A 20,039-nucleotide genomic window follows, 5' to 3' on the forward strand; every position below is an offset into this window, starting at 1 on the left:
ACCTGAGCAGATATATTTTCTGTTAAGTTCTATATTCTTGTAAAAAGAGGGATTTATACGCACATCACGGGAAGGTGCAATAAGGCTGGAGCAAAAAACGCTGCATAAATGAAAGAGGGTAGAGCCTGCACACTTACTCACAATGCCAAAAAAGTTTAATTCAAAAACAAACGTTTTCGATCCACACTGGATCTTCGTCAGGTCAGCAATGATTAGTGGATGAAGAATGCTCATATATATAGTACACCACAAGCGCAGTCATAGGCTGATGGGCTCTATGCTGATAGGTGGGGGTGACACAATCACCACCTCACAGGGTGGAGCACATCCACACATAATTGATAATTAACCATGTAAAAAAGCCCAAGGAAATAGATAATAAAGTGAAACAAAGTGGGCTTAAAAGGGAGAACAATATACAAACAACAATATAGGACTATAATGCAAGAAACACCAATTAAAATCTACATTGCGCCATGATACATAATATAAAGGTAGCAATGGAAGTTTTGAATAGAAAAATAGAAAAATAGAATAATATGGAAAAGGTTTAATTTTGTAAATGTTTTAAAAGGGGGGGTACATATATTATACGTATCTAGATGGTTCAAGGTCCAATAAATAAATCAATAAATAAACCGGACACTAGAGAAGACATTAGCAAACAATCATAGGGGCAATCATAGAACCTCCTATACATAGGCACATTTACAACTGTTTCAAGTTTTATTAAAGAAAGTGTTTTATATCGTAGGGCATGATAACCTGTTCAACAAAAAATGTGGTCTATTTAATTAAATGTCCATGTGGCCTGGCGTATGTGGGCAAAACACAAAGAGCCCTTAAAACTAGGATTGCAGAGCACATGAGCTGCATCAGAACCCAGGATCCACGGAACCCGGTGGCAGTCCATTTTAGGGAGGCAAAGCACCCAGTGTCCTCCCTGAAATATATAGGCATTGAGCATGTACCAACTCCAAGACGAGGAGGTGACCTAAACACCCTCCTACTTAGAAGAGAGAGTTTTCATATCTTTAACCTTCAGACTCTCGCACCCAGAGGTCTGAACCAAGAGTACGATATAAAACACTTTCTTTAATAAAACTTGAAACAGTTGTAAATGTGCCTATGTATAGGAGGTTCTATGATTGCCCCTATGATTGTTTGCTAATGTCTTCTCTAGTGTCCGGTTTATTTATTGATTTATTTATTGGACCTTGAACCATCTAGATACGTATAATATATGTACCCCCCCTTTTAAAACATTTACAAAATTAAACCTTTTCCATATTATTCTATTTTTCTATTTTTCTATTCAAAACTTCCATTGCTACCTTTATATTATGTATCATGGCGCAATGTAGATTTTAATTGGTGTTTCTTGCATTATAGTCCTATATTGTTGTTTGTATATTGTTCTCCCTTTTAAGCCCACTTTGTTTCACTTTATTATCTATTTCCTTGGGCTTTTTTACATGGTTAATTATCAATTATGTGTGGATGTGCTCCACCCTGTGAGGTGGTGATTGTGTCACCCCCACCTATCAGCATAGAGCCCATCAGCCTATGACTGCGCTTGTGGTGTACTATATATATGAGCATTCTTCATCCACTAATCATTGCTGACCTGACGAAGATCCAGTGTGGATCGAAAACGTTTGTTTTTGAATTAAACTTTTTTGGCATTGTGAGTAAGTGTGCAGGCTCTACCCTCTTTCAAGTTCTATATTCTTCCCATATTATTTTATGTCTTGATGTCCATTCAAAGCCGTTTGTGGGCCAAAAACACTCGCAATTTATTTTTACATTTACAGCATCTCTCTGAGCCTTACCAAGAACTGGCTGTTTCTGTTGCTGAGTCTATTATATTAACGAGCCTCTGATCTGATTGGCTAATTGCTTTAAGAGTGAAATGAAACAGCGCAGCCCGGCAGCTACAGGTTAGGAAAAACTCTCTGGTAAATAAACAATAACAACCGCTCAACCGCTTTGAAAAAATCAACACTTTGTTAGTCTATTCTATTATTTCTTACAAAAATGATAATGAGCGAAAGTGATGCCACAAAGTTACAGAAGTCCAAAGTCCAAAATGTATGTATCATTATGCTACTTTAGAGTGGTCGTATACACAGCATTGTGACTGCCACTATACATGTATCACCATGCTACTTTAGAGTGGTCGTACACACAGCATTGTGACTGCCACTATACATGTATCACCATGCTACTTTAGAGTGGTCGTATACACAGCATTGTGACTGCCACTATACATGTATCACCATGCTACTTTAGAGTGGTCGTATACACAGCATTGTGACTGCCACTATATATGTATCACCATGCTACTTTACAGTGGTCGTATACACAGCATTGTGACTGCCACTATACATGGATCACCATGCTACTTTAGAGTGGTCGTATACACAGCATTGTGACTGCCACTATACATGGATCACCATGCTACTTTACAGTGGTCGTATACACAGCATTGTGACTGCCACTATACATGGATCACCATGCTACTTTACAGTGGTCGTATACACAGCATTGTGACTGCCACTATACATGGATCACCATGCTACTTTACAGTGGTCGTATACACAGCATTGTGACTGCCACTATACATGTATCATTATGCTACTTTAGAGTGGTCGTATACACAGCATTGTGACTGCCACTATACATGTATCATTATGCTACTTTAGAGTGGTCGTATACACAGCATTGTGACTGCCACTATACATGTATCATTATGCTACTTTAGAGTGGTCATATACACAGCATTGTGACTGCTGCTACAGTATACCTCACCCCTACACGTATCACTATACTACTTTAGAGTGGTCATTGGTCAATGGTCATATACACAGCATTTTGACTGCTGCTATAGATAGATAGATAGATAGATAGATAGAGTACTTTATTAATCCCCTGGGGGAAATTCTTGTGTTACAGCAGAAGCCAATGTCAGTACATCTCAGTAAAAAACACACAAAAGAAAAAGCCAATGTCAAAAATATGTCAGACAAGAAAGCATACGTCCTCACCCCAGCTACATGTATCACTATATTACTTTAGAGTGGTCATTAGGGATGTCAACGGTTAACCGTTAATCGATTAACCGTCGCTAACGTCGTTGTTCGGTTATTGCTGTCGGTCTATCAGTTAATATTAAAAAAAAAAAAAAAAAAAAAAAAAAAAAAAAAAAAATTTGGTCTATTTACTCAATGAGCTCATGCCCAAACAAGGCGTGTCTATTTAGATGCTGAAATGTTAATGCTTTTTGTGTTACAAATTCTAACACAAAAAGAATTTGTGTTGAAATGTTGATGCTTTTTGTTAATGCTTGTTAATGCTTTTTGTGTTAGAAATTCTAACACAAAAAGCATTAACATTTCAGCATCTAAATAGACACGCCTTGTTTGGGCATGAGTTCATTGAGTAAATAGACAAAAAAAAAAAAAAAAAAAAAAAAAAAAAATTATATTAAAAAATTATGAATTAACCGATAGGTTAATCGATTATTAGCGTCGGTTAATCGAAAGTGAAATTAACCGAAAATTGACATCCCTAGTGGTCATATACACAGCATTGTGACGGCTGCTATAGAGACAGTCGGCATGTCTGGGAACGCCCATACAGGCTCTAGGAACGCCCACAATAGACGCTGGGTTAGCTGGCTCAGCCTGGCTGGGGGCGTGGTCAGGGTGGGGTAAATCCCCCGTTCTATCCATTCAGCAAAGTTAGAATTTAGCTGATAGCCCAGCCCAGGCAGACACGATCGGGGATTTAACCACCACAGTAAACGCACATCTGAGCAGACGTCTTGTGTTCTGCTCTAGAACCCCCAAACCTGTAGTTTAGAGCCGCAGCACCGTCTTTTGGTGAGTCAGCCCATGAGATATATCGCCGGTTTTACCTCACTCGCCAGCCGTATAACATTGTGTGGGCGTTCCCACACATGCCGACTGTCTCTATACCTCACCCCAGCTACATGTATCACTATACTACTTTAGAGTGGTCATATACACAGCATTGTGACTGCCGCTATACCTCACCCCAGCTACATGTATCACTATCATGCTACTTTCCAGCTCTTTGCCCGTCCAAGCATTTAAATCTTCACACTTATCGGGCTCAGTTTCTATCCACAGCTTTCAGTCTGCGCGTGGCGTTTAAGCCTGAGACTTGGGCTAGCTTCACCCAGGCTCACCTGGAGCTGGGAGGATTACGGGGCTGAGACTCCCGGGCCTCCTCAGCAGATGGGGCATTAGCGGAGAGGGACACGGGAGCTTGGCACACTCGCCTACAGAACGCTTGGCTGCCACACCGCCGGTGGTGCTGGTGTGGAGATTCAGGGGGGATGGAGGTTGGGGGGTGGGGTATGTGACACTGAGGGAGGTAGAGGAAGAGGCAGCGGGGGGGTTATCTCACTATAAAATGCACTGTAGGGAGGCCCAGATGGACCAGTGGGCCGTGGTCTGCTGTGTGCCAAGTGTGTGTTATCAGACACACACACACACACACACACACACACACGGGTACACACATACACATACTGTATATAAGCACATACACATGTGTACCACACACATACAGGCACGCACGCTATACAGTATGTATATAAATACACCCACACACATATCCCACACGCTCACAAACACAGAGGTGCATGCACACCAAAGGGTACATTAATTGCCTAATGTCAAGAGGCTTCAACATCATTGCATGCCATACTTTACACACTAACATACACACTGGCGCACGCGCACACACACGCGCGCTGAGGTAATGTACTGTATGTCCACGTCCAATGCACAGTTCCCACACTCTACCCACACACACATACCATCAATATTTGTTCCCCTCCAAATGTGAGGACTGAATGTTGGAGGGGGGTCGGGATGGGGGTGTGGTGGGGCGGGTGGGTGTCTCCATCTGTTAATCTGAAATGTTCATATAAAGCCAGAACTATAAATGCACATGCTAATTTCAAATACATTCACACAGAAAATGGAACTGTCATGAATAAGTGATAGAAGTGTAGCCACTAGCGCTATACTTCTGGGTAGACAGAAAATGAGCCATGAAATGTGTGGCTTCCGACAAACCCGACAAAACTGTTGCGGTGAATTTCACGGACTCTGTGCTTCACCGACTAAGCAGGAGTGTGAATACCGTATACTGTATGCACCACGGCTATAAGAAGATTCCCTTTGTGTATGGGCTAGAAAGGATTATATCCCAAGGCAGCATGTTGTTGTGTAACATTGAGGGAATGCTTATAAAATGTGTTTCAAGAGGAATCTACAGTGTCATGCCGTTCTTTGGAAACAGCTGAAAGGTATGACTTTAAATCAAATCAAAGCACAAAGTTAGACAGAAGATGATCTGCTGTTGAATCTCTGTACCAATCTGTCTCGAGAAGGTACATGCTGTCCTCTACCTCGATGACTGCAGCTCTAAAGTGTGAATGCACAGTATGATGAGGAAGCAGGGCCTTACTGACAAAGAAAATATAGGTCTGATAAAACAAGAATATTCACCCCCACAAATGATGCCGCATGCATCATCTGCCCAAGTTTATTGAAAATTGAACAGGTACTAGTTAAGGTAGAGCAGTTATGCTACAAAGTTTAACCTTTAATTATAATACCCTCATTTTGCCAATCTGTGTAATTGTACAGACAGCTGGTTACCAGTGTAATTAGTATAGACAGTTTAATCTGAATTCTGTTGCTCGGGAACAGTTTGGACTCAAGTTTATTTCCTGTCAGTTATTGTATTAGCAAAACTGCAACAGGAAGTAAGCTAGGGGCAATTTAGAATGTTGAAAAGGTCTATTAACACCAGAACACAGCATCGAAATGTCTCCTCCTTTCCAAGAATTGGACCAGTGGTGTCAATCACTCAATCAATCTAAATTAAAGACGAGCTGAACCCAAAAAATGACTTTTTTTCATTTGAGTTCACATACCTGGGTGTTCCGTGCACCTATTTAATGATGCATGCAAAGAAATTCACACTTTTTCACATCAAAAGTTCATTTTTCGGGATTTCATTCATAACTGTAATAAGGAAGAACTATCAAATTTCTACCCCATTTCAACCAATCATATCACGACATGGCAACTGTCAATCAATCTTTATTTCGAGGAGAAGATTCTGCAGGCAAGATGGCCGCCTAGTATAGTGCCTACATGGGCAGACTTTTCTAAGGCCATAAATGTTAATATACTTGGTCAATAAGTATGTAATATACAAAATAAAACAAACGGTAATGTCTTCACTTAACTCATTCAGGGCCAGTTTAGGACTGCCAATATTTAGCACAGGCCAAAGATTTTCATAATTGTTGGTCATCTTTCAAGACCCACAGTAAATTATCTATTAGCACCAGAGTGATTTGCAATACCTCAAAATGAAGATGTACGTCTCTGGGTTCACCAGGGAAAAAAAAGTGAGCTTTTAGCATGTTCTGTACTCTACTTATAGCCATTTATATACACCCTGTTTTCCCCCAGAAGGTCTCCCAGAGAAAATAAACAGGAGAAAAGGCAATTTTTGTAAAAGGGCACAATCTCAGGCATAACTCACTCTCAATTCTTTTATTTTGAACTGTATTGACATCAGACATGTAAATATTATTCGTTAGGACACAAATGACAAAAAAAAAAATATATATATATATATATATACACATGAAGTGCTTTTTTTTTACATTCAACAATACAGTTTACTCGGTGTGAGTGAGTGTGCAGACAGACAGACAGACAGACAGACAGACAGACACACCGACAGACAGACAGACAGACAGACAGACAGACAGACAGACACACACACACACACACACACACACACACACACGATCCCCCTTTTAGATTTCTAACCCCACATAGGATAAGCAATAACCACGCCCTGTGGCGCTGGGATTGGCCAGGAGCAACACTGGAGGGCACGCAGCCCAGCGATTTCATGAACCAACTGAAGAGCTCTTGAGAAGGACAGCGGGCTGCTGTGTCTGCCTTCTGCCCGCTGCTGCCTAGCTGTTCCTGTGTTTATTTTGATTTGTTCTGGTACACCCGTCCTCGTCCATGTCTCCCTGTCATATCCTCTCTATTTGATCGTTCCCGTTTTCCCCTCGGCTATTCAACACGTCCTCACCGCCCTCGCAAACTGATCGATCATTTCCTCATTCCTCCGATGATCAAACACATCTCTTGATTACTTTCTCCCGTTTTCTCCTGGCTGGCACAGAGGAAGGCGACTCCAGCTCGTGCAGCGCGCCGAGGGCGTTTCAATGGCGTTTCTCCTGTCTGCACAAGGAAGCGTTACCCGTTTTGCTGCTTTTCCTCTTGCTCAATTTCAAAACAACAGCTGCGGTATGTGTTTGATCGCGTGCTGTCGGCTACCCTTTGAAGGCAGGGACCTGTGTCTGTGTCACAGGCTGGGCAAGTGTTTGCTGCAGGCGCTGCACCAATAAAAACAAAAACACGTCAAACACGTCATTGGCGGGGAGGGCTATTTCTGATAACACGTCAAAGACGTCATTGGCGGTGAATGAGTTAATGTAGAATGCATAGAACATGTAACTGGTTCGTTAAGTTCGCATTCTAGGAATAACGTTAACGTCCACGGGTCTTACCCCGGACCCTCGGACATTCCAAGCTGGCAGGCAGCACATTTGGCTTTCAAACAGCACTAAGCACGAAGCCAGCCTGTTCCTCAGTTCTCTGCGGAGCCCACTCGCGTAGCGCCAGAACACGCTCGATCTGGGGGCGGAACACGCCAGGATTGGCGAACGCCAACTCCAATCCACAGAACTGTCAAATCAAATCACCGCCTCTCAACCCTCTTTCATCTCAGGCAATATCTGTTTTCAGTTTTATACGTCACCGACCGTCTCTGAGACCCGGTTCATGTGGGCCCTGTCCAATTCTCAAGTGAACAAGCTATATAGGTGGCATTTCTAGGTAGGAAGTTGTAATTAGGCCGTCTGAAACCAGTTTGATAAGTTCACTGAATTTGTAGCCTTTCTAGGTACCTGTTTTTGGCCAATTTTCGAGGAACCATACAATGGTACCTTTGGTGGGTTAGGATATCCCATAATACCTTGCGACTTTTCCAATCGACGAAGAAGAACAAAGCTCTCCCCCCAAACTTCCTCCAATGGCCGCACCCACAAACCTCCCGCAAGAGAAAAAAGTTAAACACCCATTCGCTAAATAACAAACATCATCACTTTCTTTTCATTTTTATTTTAGAATAGTCAATAGCATAAACCATTACCGGTACTTCATTTCAGTGCTATGTTTGTACGGTGTCAGGAAAGTCACTTTTGATTGATAGTAGGAAGCACCCTACCTGACTCTAATCTGGACAGCAGCCAGTTAGGTTGCTAACTAACGTTAGAAAACTTGCTCTGCCCGCCCCAAAGCAGGACTACACAGGAGGATAGCAGCATGGTAGACCTTCAAGTGTAAGTGGAGTTTGTTTCAACCGTGCTTTATTAAATGATAAGCTGTCATTACTTAAGTACCCATTCATTTATGAATAATGTAACGTTTTCGTTAGCTGGTTTTCACACTTTTAATTTGAAGGTGGAAAAGGGAAATGGTGTGATAGTAGATTGAATTTACACTGGTCTGTCAATTCTATAATTTCACACATACCATTTCCCTTTTCCGCCTTCAAATTAAAAGTGTAAAAACAGCTAACGAAACGTTAGCCTGTGAAGCCTCGACCTGTCTGGATTATAAAAGTAAGTGGAATGTTTTATACTCATTTATTGCCAAATGCTTTGGGATTCAACTTGATCAAGTTTGGTCAAAAAAAGTCTGTCTATTCAATGGAAACAGCACCAGTGCGACCTGTCGCATGCAATGCTACCTTCAAGCATGAGGACGTCTGAAAGTTATTTTTCAGTCACCAATATTAAAATGTGATACCTAATTAATCAAGTATCTACGGTAGTTAGGTAGCTAGGTGATAGGAAGCTCACTTGAGTTATAGACAGACAGGTGGTCTTTAAAGTCACTTAAAAATGTATTCTCTTTTTTACCCCGCACATAGCTTAATAGTTTACAAGTAATTTAGAAGTACCGTAAATTCCGGACTATAAGCCGCGGCTTTTTTCCCGTTTTTTGGCCTTTTTTGGCCCCTGCGGCTTATATAACGGTGCGGCTTATCTATGGATTTTTTCCAAAAAAAAAAAAAAAATCTCTCTTTTTTAGCACTCTTTCTAACTATAAATCCACTTCTGTTTTAATTTCCTCTCTTGCCCTCTTTTAACAACATAACATAACATAACATAACATAACATAACATAACACAACACAGGTAAGCAGAAAGAAAAAGACGAAGCAATCACGCCATGAATGAGGAAATGACTCACCTGCTGGAGGCTGGAGATACACGGCTTGGGCTAAACTTTTACTCCGTGAAACACTATCGATTAAGTCCGACATCGCTCAGAGGTTTTGAGCAGCTTGAAAACAAGTTTGAAAACGTGCAGAAGTCCATCCACTCACTCACTAAAGAAACTAAGGCAACCGTGAACAGAGTTTATAATGCGGAAAAGCGCATCAGCGCACTGGAGGACAAAAACAACACAGTGAGTCCGAAAATGGATAAAATGCAAAATCGAAACCCTGCACACGCAGGTTGATGACTTAATCAGCAGGAGTAAAAGAAATAACATTCGCCTGATCAATGTAAAAGAGGGAGCTGAGATTGGTGACATGGACGCTTTCGTGGCAAAATCCTGTGTTACATCCTGGACCTGAAGGAAGGCGAGAAACCACCAGAGGTGGACAGGGCACACCGGGCGCCTCGGCCACGTCCAGACCCCGGCCTGCCACCGAGGGCCATCTTCATCTGCCTACTCCGCTGGCCCGACCGTCAACTCATCCTCCAGGCTGCGGGGAAGAAGCCCCTCACCTGGGAGGGTACGCGCTTTTTCGTCCGGCAGGACCTCTCCGCGTTGGTGCAACAGAAACGCGCAACATACAACAGCATCATCGAGTCAATGGATATCGCTTTGGCGTACTGTACCCAGCGAGACTCGTCATAACCATTGATGGACAGCGGCGGAACAAGAGCTCAAAGTGAAACTGCCGAATATCTTTTGAGTTGGACTGGTCAATAGTACTGTGAGTAACTAAAATAAAAAAATAAAAAACGGAATTCTCTCTTCTTTAGCACTCTTTCTAACTATAAATCCACTTCTGTTTTAATTTCCTCTCTTGCCCTCTTTTCACCACACCGCGGACACTGTGTGCACTGTAAAAAAAACAAAAAATACCATTAAAACACCCGCGGCTTATAGTCCGGTGCGGCTTATATAAGAAAAAAATAGTCAACTTTGAAGGTGCGGCTTATAGACCGGTGCGCCTTATAGTCCGGAATTTACGGTAGTAGAAAAGATAGTTACCTCCACCAATGGAGAGAATGTTTTCGCTCATTTGTCTGTTTGTCTGTCATTGTCTGCAGGATATCTCAAAAAGTTATCAACGGATTTGCACAAATTTTTGTAGAAAAGCAGGTCATGGGCCAAATTAGAACTGATTAACTTTCCACACCCACTGGCCAAAAAGGGTGAGTGGCAATGACAATGAGTGTCCAATGAATCACAAAAAGGTGCCTAACTGCCAAATGGATTTTGTGGTAACACCACAAAACTTTGTAGAAAGGTTAGCAGAGGTATGCACTCTACCAAGTGCCTTCTAGTTTTATTTATTTCAAATTGTTTTTATTCGTTTTTAAACAATACAAACAAGAAAAAACAAACCCTGTAGAAGACAGACAATACAAAATAGGTGCAAGGTTGCATGATGTCATACATGTATACAATCTCCTGAATAATTGTGATGCAATGACAACCAAGTGTAAAAAACAAACAAACAAACAAACAAACAAACAAAATAAAGACAAGGAAAGGAGAAGAGGGGGGTGGGAAGAGGGTAGGGTAGAGCTGTTAGGGGCTACTAATCTAAAGTTATTGCGTCAAATTCCTTATGGTAATAATCTAAGAAGGGGTGCCAAGTCATTTCAAACTTTTGTGCCTTCTAGTTTTAGTTCTGTTTTAGTTTTTATTAGGCTATTTCAGTGTACAGCAATGCTTTACATAGTGTTAGTCTCAGGTTTGGTTGATGATAAGTTAACTCTGGAAACCACTCACCGTTGCCTCTACGGGGGCGGTATCTCTGCCTCTCCTTCGCCTCAGTGCCGTTGGCTTTGTTGTTATTCTGAGTCAGTGAGTCCTCCTCTGTCAGCTCCCCGCTGCGCTCTGGCTCTCCTTCTGATTTTGGCGACACAGCCGGCGAAGGCGAAGGCCCGTCCTGGCCACCATCCACCCCGCTCCCCGTGTGGTTCCCAATGTTCTCTCTTGGCTTCTCCTCCTCGGCCGGCACTCCTCCCGTGGCTTCCCGAGGGATTTCTAGTCCCTCTGTGTTCGCCGCATTGCCCCGAGCGCCTTGTCCTCCGGGGTTCCTGGGGCTGGAGGGGTTCGAGGGGCTGCAGCTGCCCAGGGAGCCGAGCACGGAGCTGGGGCTGGAGTGGAGGGAGAGGGAGGGCGTTTCTGGTTCTCTGATCCTGGTGCATGGCGCCCCGTAGGGCTCCTGAACAAAACCCACGAACATCACCCCCTGGTCGGCAGCATCCTGGATCTGCTGTTGGGTGCAGGAACAAGCAACGAGATTTTAGGCTATAGTAGAATATTTATATATATATGATATTGATATATTGAATATATTTTGTTGGTAATTAGGGATGGGACAATACTGTATATCGAAATTCAATGTAATGTATTGCAATACGAAATGTGACAATATGGTGTAGAAAAACGAATCACAATGTATTTTACTCTGCTGAATCACAAATGAGACAGCTTATCCATCACAATTTCACATGCTCTCAATTGAAATTATATTATTTGCATTTTGTAATGACATTTTTCAAATGTTACATTCTAGCAAGTCAATGCCATTGCTAGAAAGATTTGTGGTCACACTCCGTTGTCATTTAACTTTTATTCATTTCATCATATTGTATAATAATATAAGCATATCGTCCTATCCCTACTTGTAATTCTGGTGATCTTGGAAGTGAAGCACTAGTTCACTTAATGAACACACTAAGGGCTCTATTGTCGCAAAGGCGGTAATTTGGCATTAGCGCCCGTTTTACACCCGAATAGCGCCGCACAAAGCCCTAATTGTGGGTGTGTCGGCCCGCTGCGCTTGGCGTCACCTCGGCGCAAACCAGGTTTGCCTACAGTATATGGAGGTTTTCAAAACCTCCATATAGGCGTGTTTATACCCAAACGTATTCACATGTGTGAACATGAACATCGCCCTTAAAAGCCACAGCGTCACGTCTGTGACAGCAGCTTCCTTCTCGCTGAGTGGGCCAGAGTGAGAGAGAGAAAAAGAGAGGGCGAGAGAGAAAAGAGAGATGGGGAGAGGGGGAGAGAGAGAGAGATCGATGGGAGAGAATGAGAGAAGGGAGAGAATTGGAGGATGAACAATTTTGGATTCAATATACAGTACAGTAGATAAACGATATTCCAATTGAAACACATCAAAGGGCTGCGGCGCAGTTACGCAGTGTCAGTGAATATCCCCATGGTGTTATTATGTCCCAAAGCGTGTGATTACTGTAATTAGACATTTTGTTCATATAGGCTACATACACATGTCAAAATATTAGTTTCTTTAATAGGGGTAGGGATGTGTGAGAATTAGGGAAAAAAGTGAACAGCGAGCACACTCCAAAAAATATATACAACTTCGGTGCAGGGCACATACAATATCAAGTCACAGCAGAAAGGCCAGCACACAAAAAAGTCCTTTTAGAGGTTTAATACCTTAGTCTGGGTAGGGCAGCAGCACAGCAACAAACAGTTTCGGCGCGCAGGCCTTCTTCAGTGTTGTGCCACAGTAGGCGGACATGACGGTTAAATACAGTCAAAACCGGAAGTACATTCAATTATATGATTTTTTTTTTTTTTACATAAACCGCCGAACGTAAACGGGGACAAACAAGGAAACAACCATATCCAACAATTTACAGTTATAGATCATATTGTGTAAGAGATACAACAAAGTTCAAATTGCACATTTGTCAGGAAAGCACACAAACAGACCTATAAACACGGAGAATACAAGGTGGAACATAGCATTTATATAGAATAGAAGTATTAGAAAAATAGAATAGAAAAATAAAATAAGCCTGTAAATTACAGGTACCACATATGAGCATATTCTAGAGAAAACAACCCAGTAGTAGCAGTTCTTCATTGAGACCCTTAGGGTGCTATGTTTGCAAGGTGTGTATCCAGAAGGCTTTTCCCTAGAATATGCTCATGTGTGAGAATTAGCCTATTGCAATAGCCTATATCAGAATTGTCCACCCGGGTTAAGCTATTGACTGTGGTCACGCCATCCGCGCTGTGGAGAAGCTGGTCTTGCATGCGTGCAATTGCAGGGAAAGAGCTTACTGTTACCCTGGTAGCCGGGCTACCTTAAAACTTAAAACGAGTCCTTACCTGAGCCAGAAACTTGAAGTAAAGACGCTATCCGATGCTTAACATCCTCTTCTTTTAAATAACTGATGTTGCCACTTCCAAATTGTTGCATAAAATCCACTTTTATATCGTTGATATCAAAAAAATCCTTGATGCAATACCATTCAGGAAGTGTGGGGGGCAGTAGTGTAAACACAGCGCCTCGCTGTCCGTACTGCCCATCACACTTCCTGAATGGTATAGACCCCTTATACAGCTTGTCAACATTGAGCTGCGCGCGCATCGTGTAGGCAGAAAGCCGTCAGCTTTGCATTGACAGACAGCGAGAACTGTGTGAAAGCCCCGCTGTCAGGACTGCTCTGTGCCCATCTGCAACACACAGTTATATTTTAGTTTTAAAATGCAGTTCTCGGCTTACTACCACAGCTTATCGCCTAGTGATAAGCAATGTTATGCATCGAAATTAACGTTGTTTAATGGGATATGTCTTACAGACCCACCCATACGCACTGGCGCTGTCAATTGGCCAAGCCTACTGTATGGCCAGCAATACATATCGTGCATTCCTTTATAACTGGGGATAGCGTAGATAATTATTCTGTAACTTGCAAAGATATATTGTTATGTTGATAATGCACACAACTCAATAATGACATTATGTAACGTTACTTGGTCCGTTAACTAACCGAGCGATGTTGAGCAGCCTACTACAGTTTACCTACAGTTTCAGGCAGCTTACCTGATTATGAAGAGCACTACAAAGTCGGGCATTTTTAATGATGTCCTCGTTCCAATCAGTTCAACTCAATAATGACATTATTTAACGTTACTTGGTTGTTAACTAACCGAGCGATGTGGCTGCAGCCTACTACAGTTTACTTGATATGAGCGAGCACTGCAAAGTCGGGCATTTTTAACGATTTCCTCTTTCGGCTTGCAACCAAAGACACTTACGGTTAGCATTAAAAGCAGTATGAGTTGACGGGATTCGGTAAAACTTTAGTCCTTGCTTTGTAGATAGTGTAACAGACTGTTCAGTGTTGTGTTGTGTTCTATTGCGTGTGTGCGAGGCTGTGTATGTTCCCTCGAGTTGCGTAGAACAGGATATGTGGGGAGAATTAGGTGAATTATAACGTTACAGCCTGGCTCTATCGTTTATTATTTTATTAACTAAGTGTGAATAGGCGGACCCGAATACTCTCCTACAATAGCTTTCCGATTCTGGCATCCCACTGTACAACACGAAGACATATCTAGCTCGAATAGTTTTCGGGCAACTGGAAAACTACTTGACAGGGCTGCGCGGAGTCTGTCTTTCTGCCTCCGTCTGGCGCATCTGACGCTGTTTGTTGTCATTGTGACGTAGGCGTATAATTGGTCTATTGCATCAAGGATTTTTTGATATCAACGATATAAAAGTGGATTTTATGCAACAATTTGGAAGCAGCAACATCAGTTATTTAAAATAACTTATAACTTATAATAATTTATTTAATTGGGTCCCCGGGCGCTAACGCTCAGTATGAGCGAGAGCGCCCGGCTAGCAGGGTAAAGGTTACTGTAGCCTACTGGCCGGCACAACTTTCTCAAAAGTAATCTACTGTTATAGCCTACACCTAACACCACAGACCTGTATGGTCGAGAATTACTGTATGTAGCCTAATAAAACTATGACAAACGAATTCTCATTTTTAAATCAAGGTCTGTGTTTTTTCTGCAATGTAGGCTATAGTTGAACATCAACGTGGCATTCTGAGGAGGGAAGAGTGTGTGTGTGTGCGCAAGGTGTTGGAGAGAGAGGGACACCCATGCCGTGCGTAATGTATCCAAGCAAGGATTTTCTGCACTGCACGGAGAATACTGCGTGCGCTCAGGCACAGTGGGCTTTTTAGCACTAAGACCTGCTATTAGGTGGTCTTAAAATTGAGAGCACCCAAGAACATTTTTCCTAACAGATTGCGCCGGAACACCTGGTTTGGCACGGGTGACGCCCAAACCTGTGTTTACGCTCGGAACCTGGCGCTGGTATCTTGGTCAGAGTGCAAAATGACACTTGCGGGAGGCAGACGATAGCGTTTGAGGCGCGCAAAGGCCAGTGTTTAGCACCGACACACCTGGGCCACGCCCACACGTGTGTCTGCGCTTAGATTCCAGCTCAAAACTGGATGGTGGGGGCAGACGATAGCTTGAGATGCAGGGAAGATAGCATAAGAGGTGTGCAAACGGCTGCGCAAACGATAGCGCCGTACGACGATAGGGCCCTAAGTGTTGCACTAATTGTCAGTTGAACCCTGGTTAAGAGCATCAGCAAAATGTCTAAAATAGAAACGTTAAATGTTAAACATGAGGAGCCTATGAGGTAGAACTTATAAGACAAGTTATTTCCCAAGAGAAAGTTATAGAACTCAATTAGGCTCAAACCAAACTTTTGGAGTTAGTTGGAGAATGGAGACCAATTATCTTGATATGGAATTGTTTCCCCCCCAGCACAACACTTTTCATGGAGTCCAGTGCATCTGTTGGATAGTTTCTTTGTTCTCCTTCTCCTCACATTTCTCCCCCCGTTCCTTCTTGGCAGCCTATCCAATCACACAGCAGTTGATTAGATTGGACTGGCCACAACCCTCGTCAGGCCCGGACCACATATCCCAAATCAAGCGCTCAATTTTTTTCCCCTCTGTTTTATTGTCATCTGGCATTTCATGTCAATATTGGGATTTTGCCACGGCGCGAGATTGAAACGTTAACTGTCAGAGAATGTTAATGATGCCATTCTCCATTACACCGTCCCCCCTCACAAGAGCCAAGCCGCAGGCAGCGCCCGTCACTATCTCCAGCCACCGGGAGCGAAGAGAATCCAAAATCAAATCAAATAGCAGGTTATTCAGTATGAAATTAAATTGGAAAACAGTCACATTGTTTCCAGCTGTATTGTTTAATATCCGTGGACGCTCTCTGGGTGTTTCCACATCGTATTCCCCTACCAATATGTTGAAATGCAATTGCTGAGATAAAAGGGAGCAACTGTTGTATCTCATTTAATGGTAATGCTGGCAGTCAGTGAGAGTGATGGATGAATTTTGACTGGCTAATGTTGGTGCAGATGATAGTGTGCTCGGATTCTGATTGTGGGCTATAATGGTTGGAATTTGTTATTATTATTACAACAACAACAACAACAACAACAACAATAATAATAATAATAATAATAATTATTATTATTATTATTATTATTTTTAGTAGTATTGCTACCACCAGTTTGTTTAACCCTTATTTGGCCAAATCCATTTAGATTAAATTCCTTTTTCGAGAGAGCTCATGCATCATCAACGTACAAACATAAATGTTGCATACAAATAGCAATAAAAATAAGTAGATGAGTAGCCTACTATAACTAAATATAAATCCTAAAACATGTAAGGGCAAAGGCAAAACTACTGCCACATTTGACTCTATCCTCAAAAGGAATTGGTTGCACTGTTCTCTTTTCGGATGAAGTTACAAGAAATGGTCTAATAATTAGCTGGTTGAGAAACACAAGAGTTGTGTTCAATATACGGTACTCATTTGACTGCACAGTTTATTTTAATTTGTGGTTCGAAGTTTAGGTGAGAGTCAAACAGTAGCCTACTCCCAAGTTTCAACGGGCAACGGCAACGGGCTTCACATTCGCGGACAGAGGACCAAGGGCACTCTCAATATGAATTTAGGGGACTGAACAATATGATTTCAGATTTTGAGTTACTGAGCTGAAGGAAATTCTGTGCCATCCAACACTTGACACCGTTGAGGCAAATCTACAACAGCAGCTATGGCTGTCTGGGTCGTCAGGGCTCAGGGGAAGGTATCTTGGTGTGTCGTCTGCGTAGCGATGAAAAGAGAAAATGTGTCTGGATCATTTTCCCAAGTGGCAGCAGATTGAAAATAAAAGTGGACCTAAATTAGAATGAACCATCATGTTGGACTGTCTCGAAAAGAAGCCGTCTCAGGTAGGAAAGGACGGAAATAAGGTTTTCGGGTCAAAAAACGTCATCATCACATCATTTCTCTTCATTATAAGAAAAACCCCAATGGCGAGCGCAAACTTGATGAAAAATATTCAGAAACCCTTCCCACCAGAATATCAACAACCTGTGAAAAACCCATTTCAATTTTGACTTGAGAGCACGTTTCCTATTTCCCTGAGTTATTAAAGTGGCAACAGGAGGACGAGAGTGTCTGGAGGTCAAGATGAAAACCCTGGGGAGAGAGATTGGGCAAGAGAGAGAGGGAGGGAGGGAGAGAGAGAGACTGAAACACTGAGTCAGAGAAAATACAGAAAAAGGAAGAGACAAAAAAGATTAAAAGACAGAGAGCAATACAAAGAGAGAGAGAAAGAGAGAGAGAGAGAGAGAGCCTGAAGGGAATGGACTTCTCCTCTCGCTCCTCTACTGCTCATCCCTGTCCACTTGCCTTTTAATAGAGTCCTAGCTTGGCCTGCTCCCGCAGCAGGCCTGCTCCTGCTCCTGCAGCAGGCTGCAGTAAGAGCACAGTAGATTAAAATGATAAGCAACAGTAATGAGGTCCTACAGGACTGCGACCGCATGACTAATAGAGGGGCAAAACGTACAGAGAGGTTGTGGAGCGAGCCTTCAAAGGCTGACGTAAGGCTGCTGGGTCATATAGATTAAGAATGGTTGTGTCCTGTAATCACCCCACTGGAAAGGTAGGCGTGATCATAAAGAGTCCCACGGTGCATTAGTGACAATGACATTATACAGTATGGACCCAATGAATTCTTCCTTTATTTCAATGTGATCTCAGCTCTCTGGCTCCCATTTTGATCAGCTGCCTTCATTTCTTGTATGGAGAACACATTAACGTTAGGCTGCTTGGCTTAAGGTTAGCGGCTGAACCGTTACCCGCAAACATTTATAGCAATACATACATGTATAAGCACTGAAATATCACAGTGTGCTTTATTATGAAACGTATATGTTGTCTTATGATTACACTTAAATAAACTATATGAAGCCAGAAGTCAATCCTCCTGCCATGTGATATCTTTATGAAGCCAGAAGTTGATCATATCTTTGAATCTCATTCAGTTACAAACTGAGGATTATGGGAGAATTCCCTCCCAATTTGCAAAATTAATTTTAGGCCCTGTGCTCTAGAAACATTTAGTTATATTTAAAATTTAAAATATTTTCTAATCATTTTCTGAATTGGGGTGTAAATGTGTACAAATAGCCACATCGGATATTTACACCCGGGTGCAAATAGCATCTGACAAGAAGAGCACGCACTGGCTCCAGTGGAGCGCAGTTTTATCAGGGGGATACCATAAGGAGCATGCAAATACATACAGGCCTGTCATAGTTTTCTGAGCGGTTATGGGAGAGGAGTGTTCAGCCCACCTTGTCTTTGTTTTGTCAGGAAGCGCCAATAGCGTTACAGGTTTTCCTTTTGTTCTCACACACCCCAAAATGGCGGTGTTTCTCTCATTTGTAACTGCAATCTATTTTTTCTTTGATCGTTTTCAGAGAAAACAGATTTCAGTGTGCATGATTTACTGAGTTTAAAGGAGGACTTACCCCCCAGATGTCTGACAAAACGGCATGCTGCTTGATAAAAAGAAAACTAAGGAAAGAAATAGAAGAGCATCTCCTCTTGTCTCACTATACTCTTTGTCTGCCGTCAAACCGGAAATATTTACGGAAACGGCGCCATGACAGTTTGCACCCCGCATCGAGAAAAAACATTCAGAGTGTATCAAAGCTAGGGGTGTCACCGGATACTAAATCATATCCATTTAGAAAAATCAATAACCGATTACACGTCTTTTTGTTTTTTTGTTTTTTTTTCTCTTTTCCTTTTAAATAAAGTTTTGACAATAATTTTACTGTTTTGAACTCGCAATCATTTTTTTTTCTTAAAGCAGCTACGAGCAACTTTTTCGATTGTTATTAAACAGTATAAATTTAATATCAATGCATCACATCTTACCTCTAATAGTCGACGAGACCAACGCAGAGTAGTCTCGCTTGAACCCCGAGTGAATAGGCCAGTGTTAGTCTGTCTGTGGCCAGGGCAGATCAGGAAGTGAAATGAAACGGTTTGCAGCAGCCACTTCAGCCATAACCACAAAATAACTTCCAAAAAACCTGTTAGAATATAACGAGAGATGTTCCCGAGAGTATGCGTGGCGTTCACATTGTTTATGTTATGTTGCTAGGCAGCGCAAACGGCGTAGGCAGGCAGCTGCGTTTCACTTCCGGGTTTCACTTCCGCGTTTCACTTCCGGGTGTAGCCGGGCCGGCCGTAGGAGAGAGAGAGAGAGAGACCCCAGTTGACGCGAGTTTAGACAGACACAGACTTAATAATCACCTAAGGGAGCAATCTCTGATTGACACGGCTTTGGTCTCAGCTACTATTATAGGTAAGATGTGATGCATCAATATTGTAATTATACTGTTTAATAACAATCGAAAAAGTTGCTCGTAGCTGCTTTAAATTTTTATAGAACACAAAC

The 20,039-nt window shown here is 42.3% G+C and overlaps 1 protein-coding gene across 1 annotated transcript in view; it reads right to left on the bottom strand.

The window, feature by feature from the left end:
• Positions 1–20,039, bottom strand: part of rftn1b (raftlin, lipid raft linker 1b) — a 214,707-nt gene that overhangs the window by 82,438 nt on the left and 112,230 nt on the right. The window contains exon 5 of the mRNA XM_083647160.1: positions 11,180–11,669. Within this exon, the coding sequence (XP_083503286.1) occupies positions 11,180–11,669 (490 nt within the window). The remainder of the gene's footprint in view (positions 1–11,179; positions 11,670–20,039) is intronic.

The sequence above is a fragment of the Poromitra crassiceps genome (assembly GCF_964638095.1).
Source record: "Poromitra crassiceps genome assembly, chromosome: 1".
NCBI classification, from domain to species: domain Eukaryota; kingdom Metazoa; phylum Chordata; class Actinopteri; order Beryciformes; family Melamphaidae; genus Poromitra; species Poromitra crassiceps.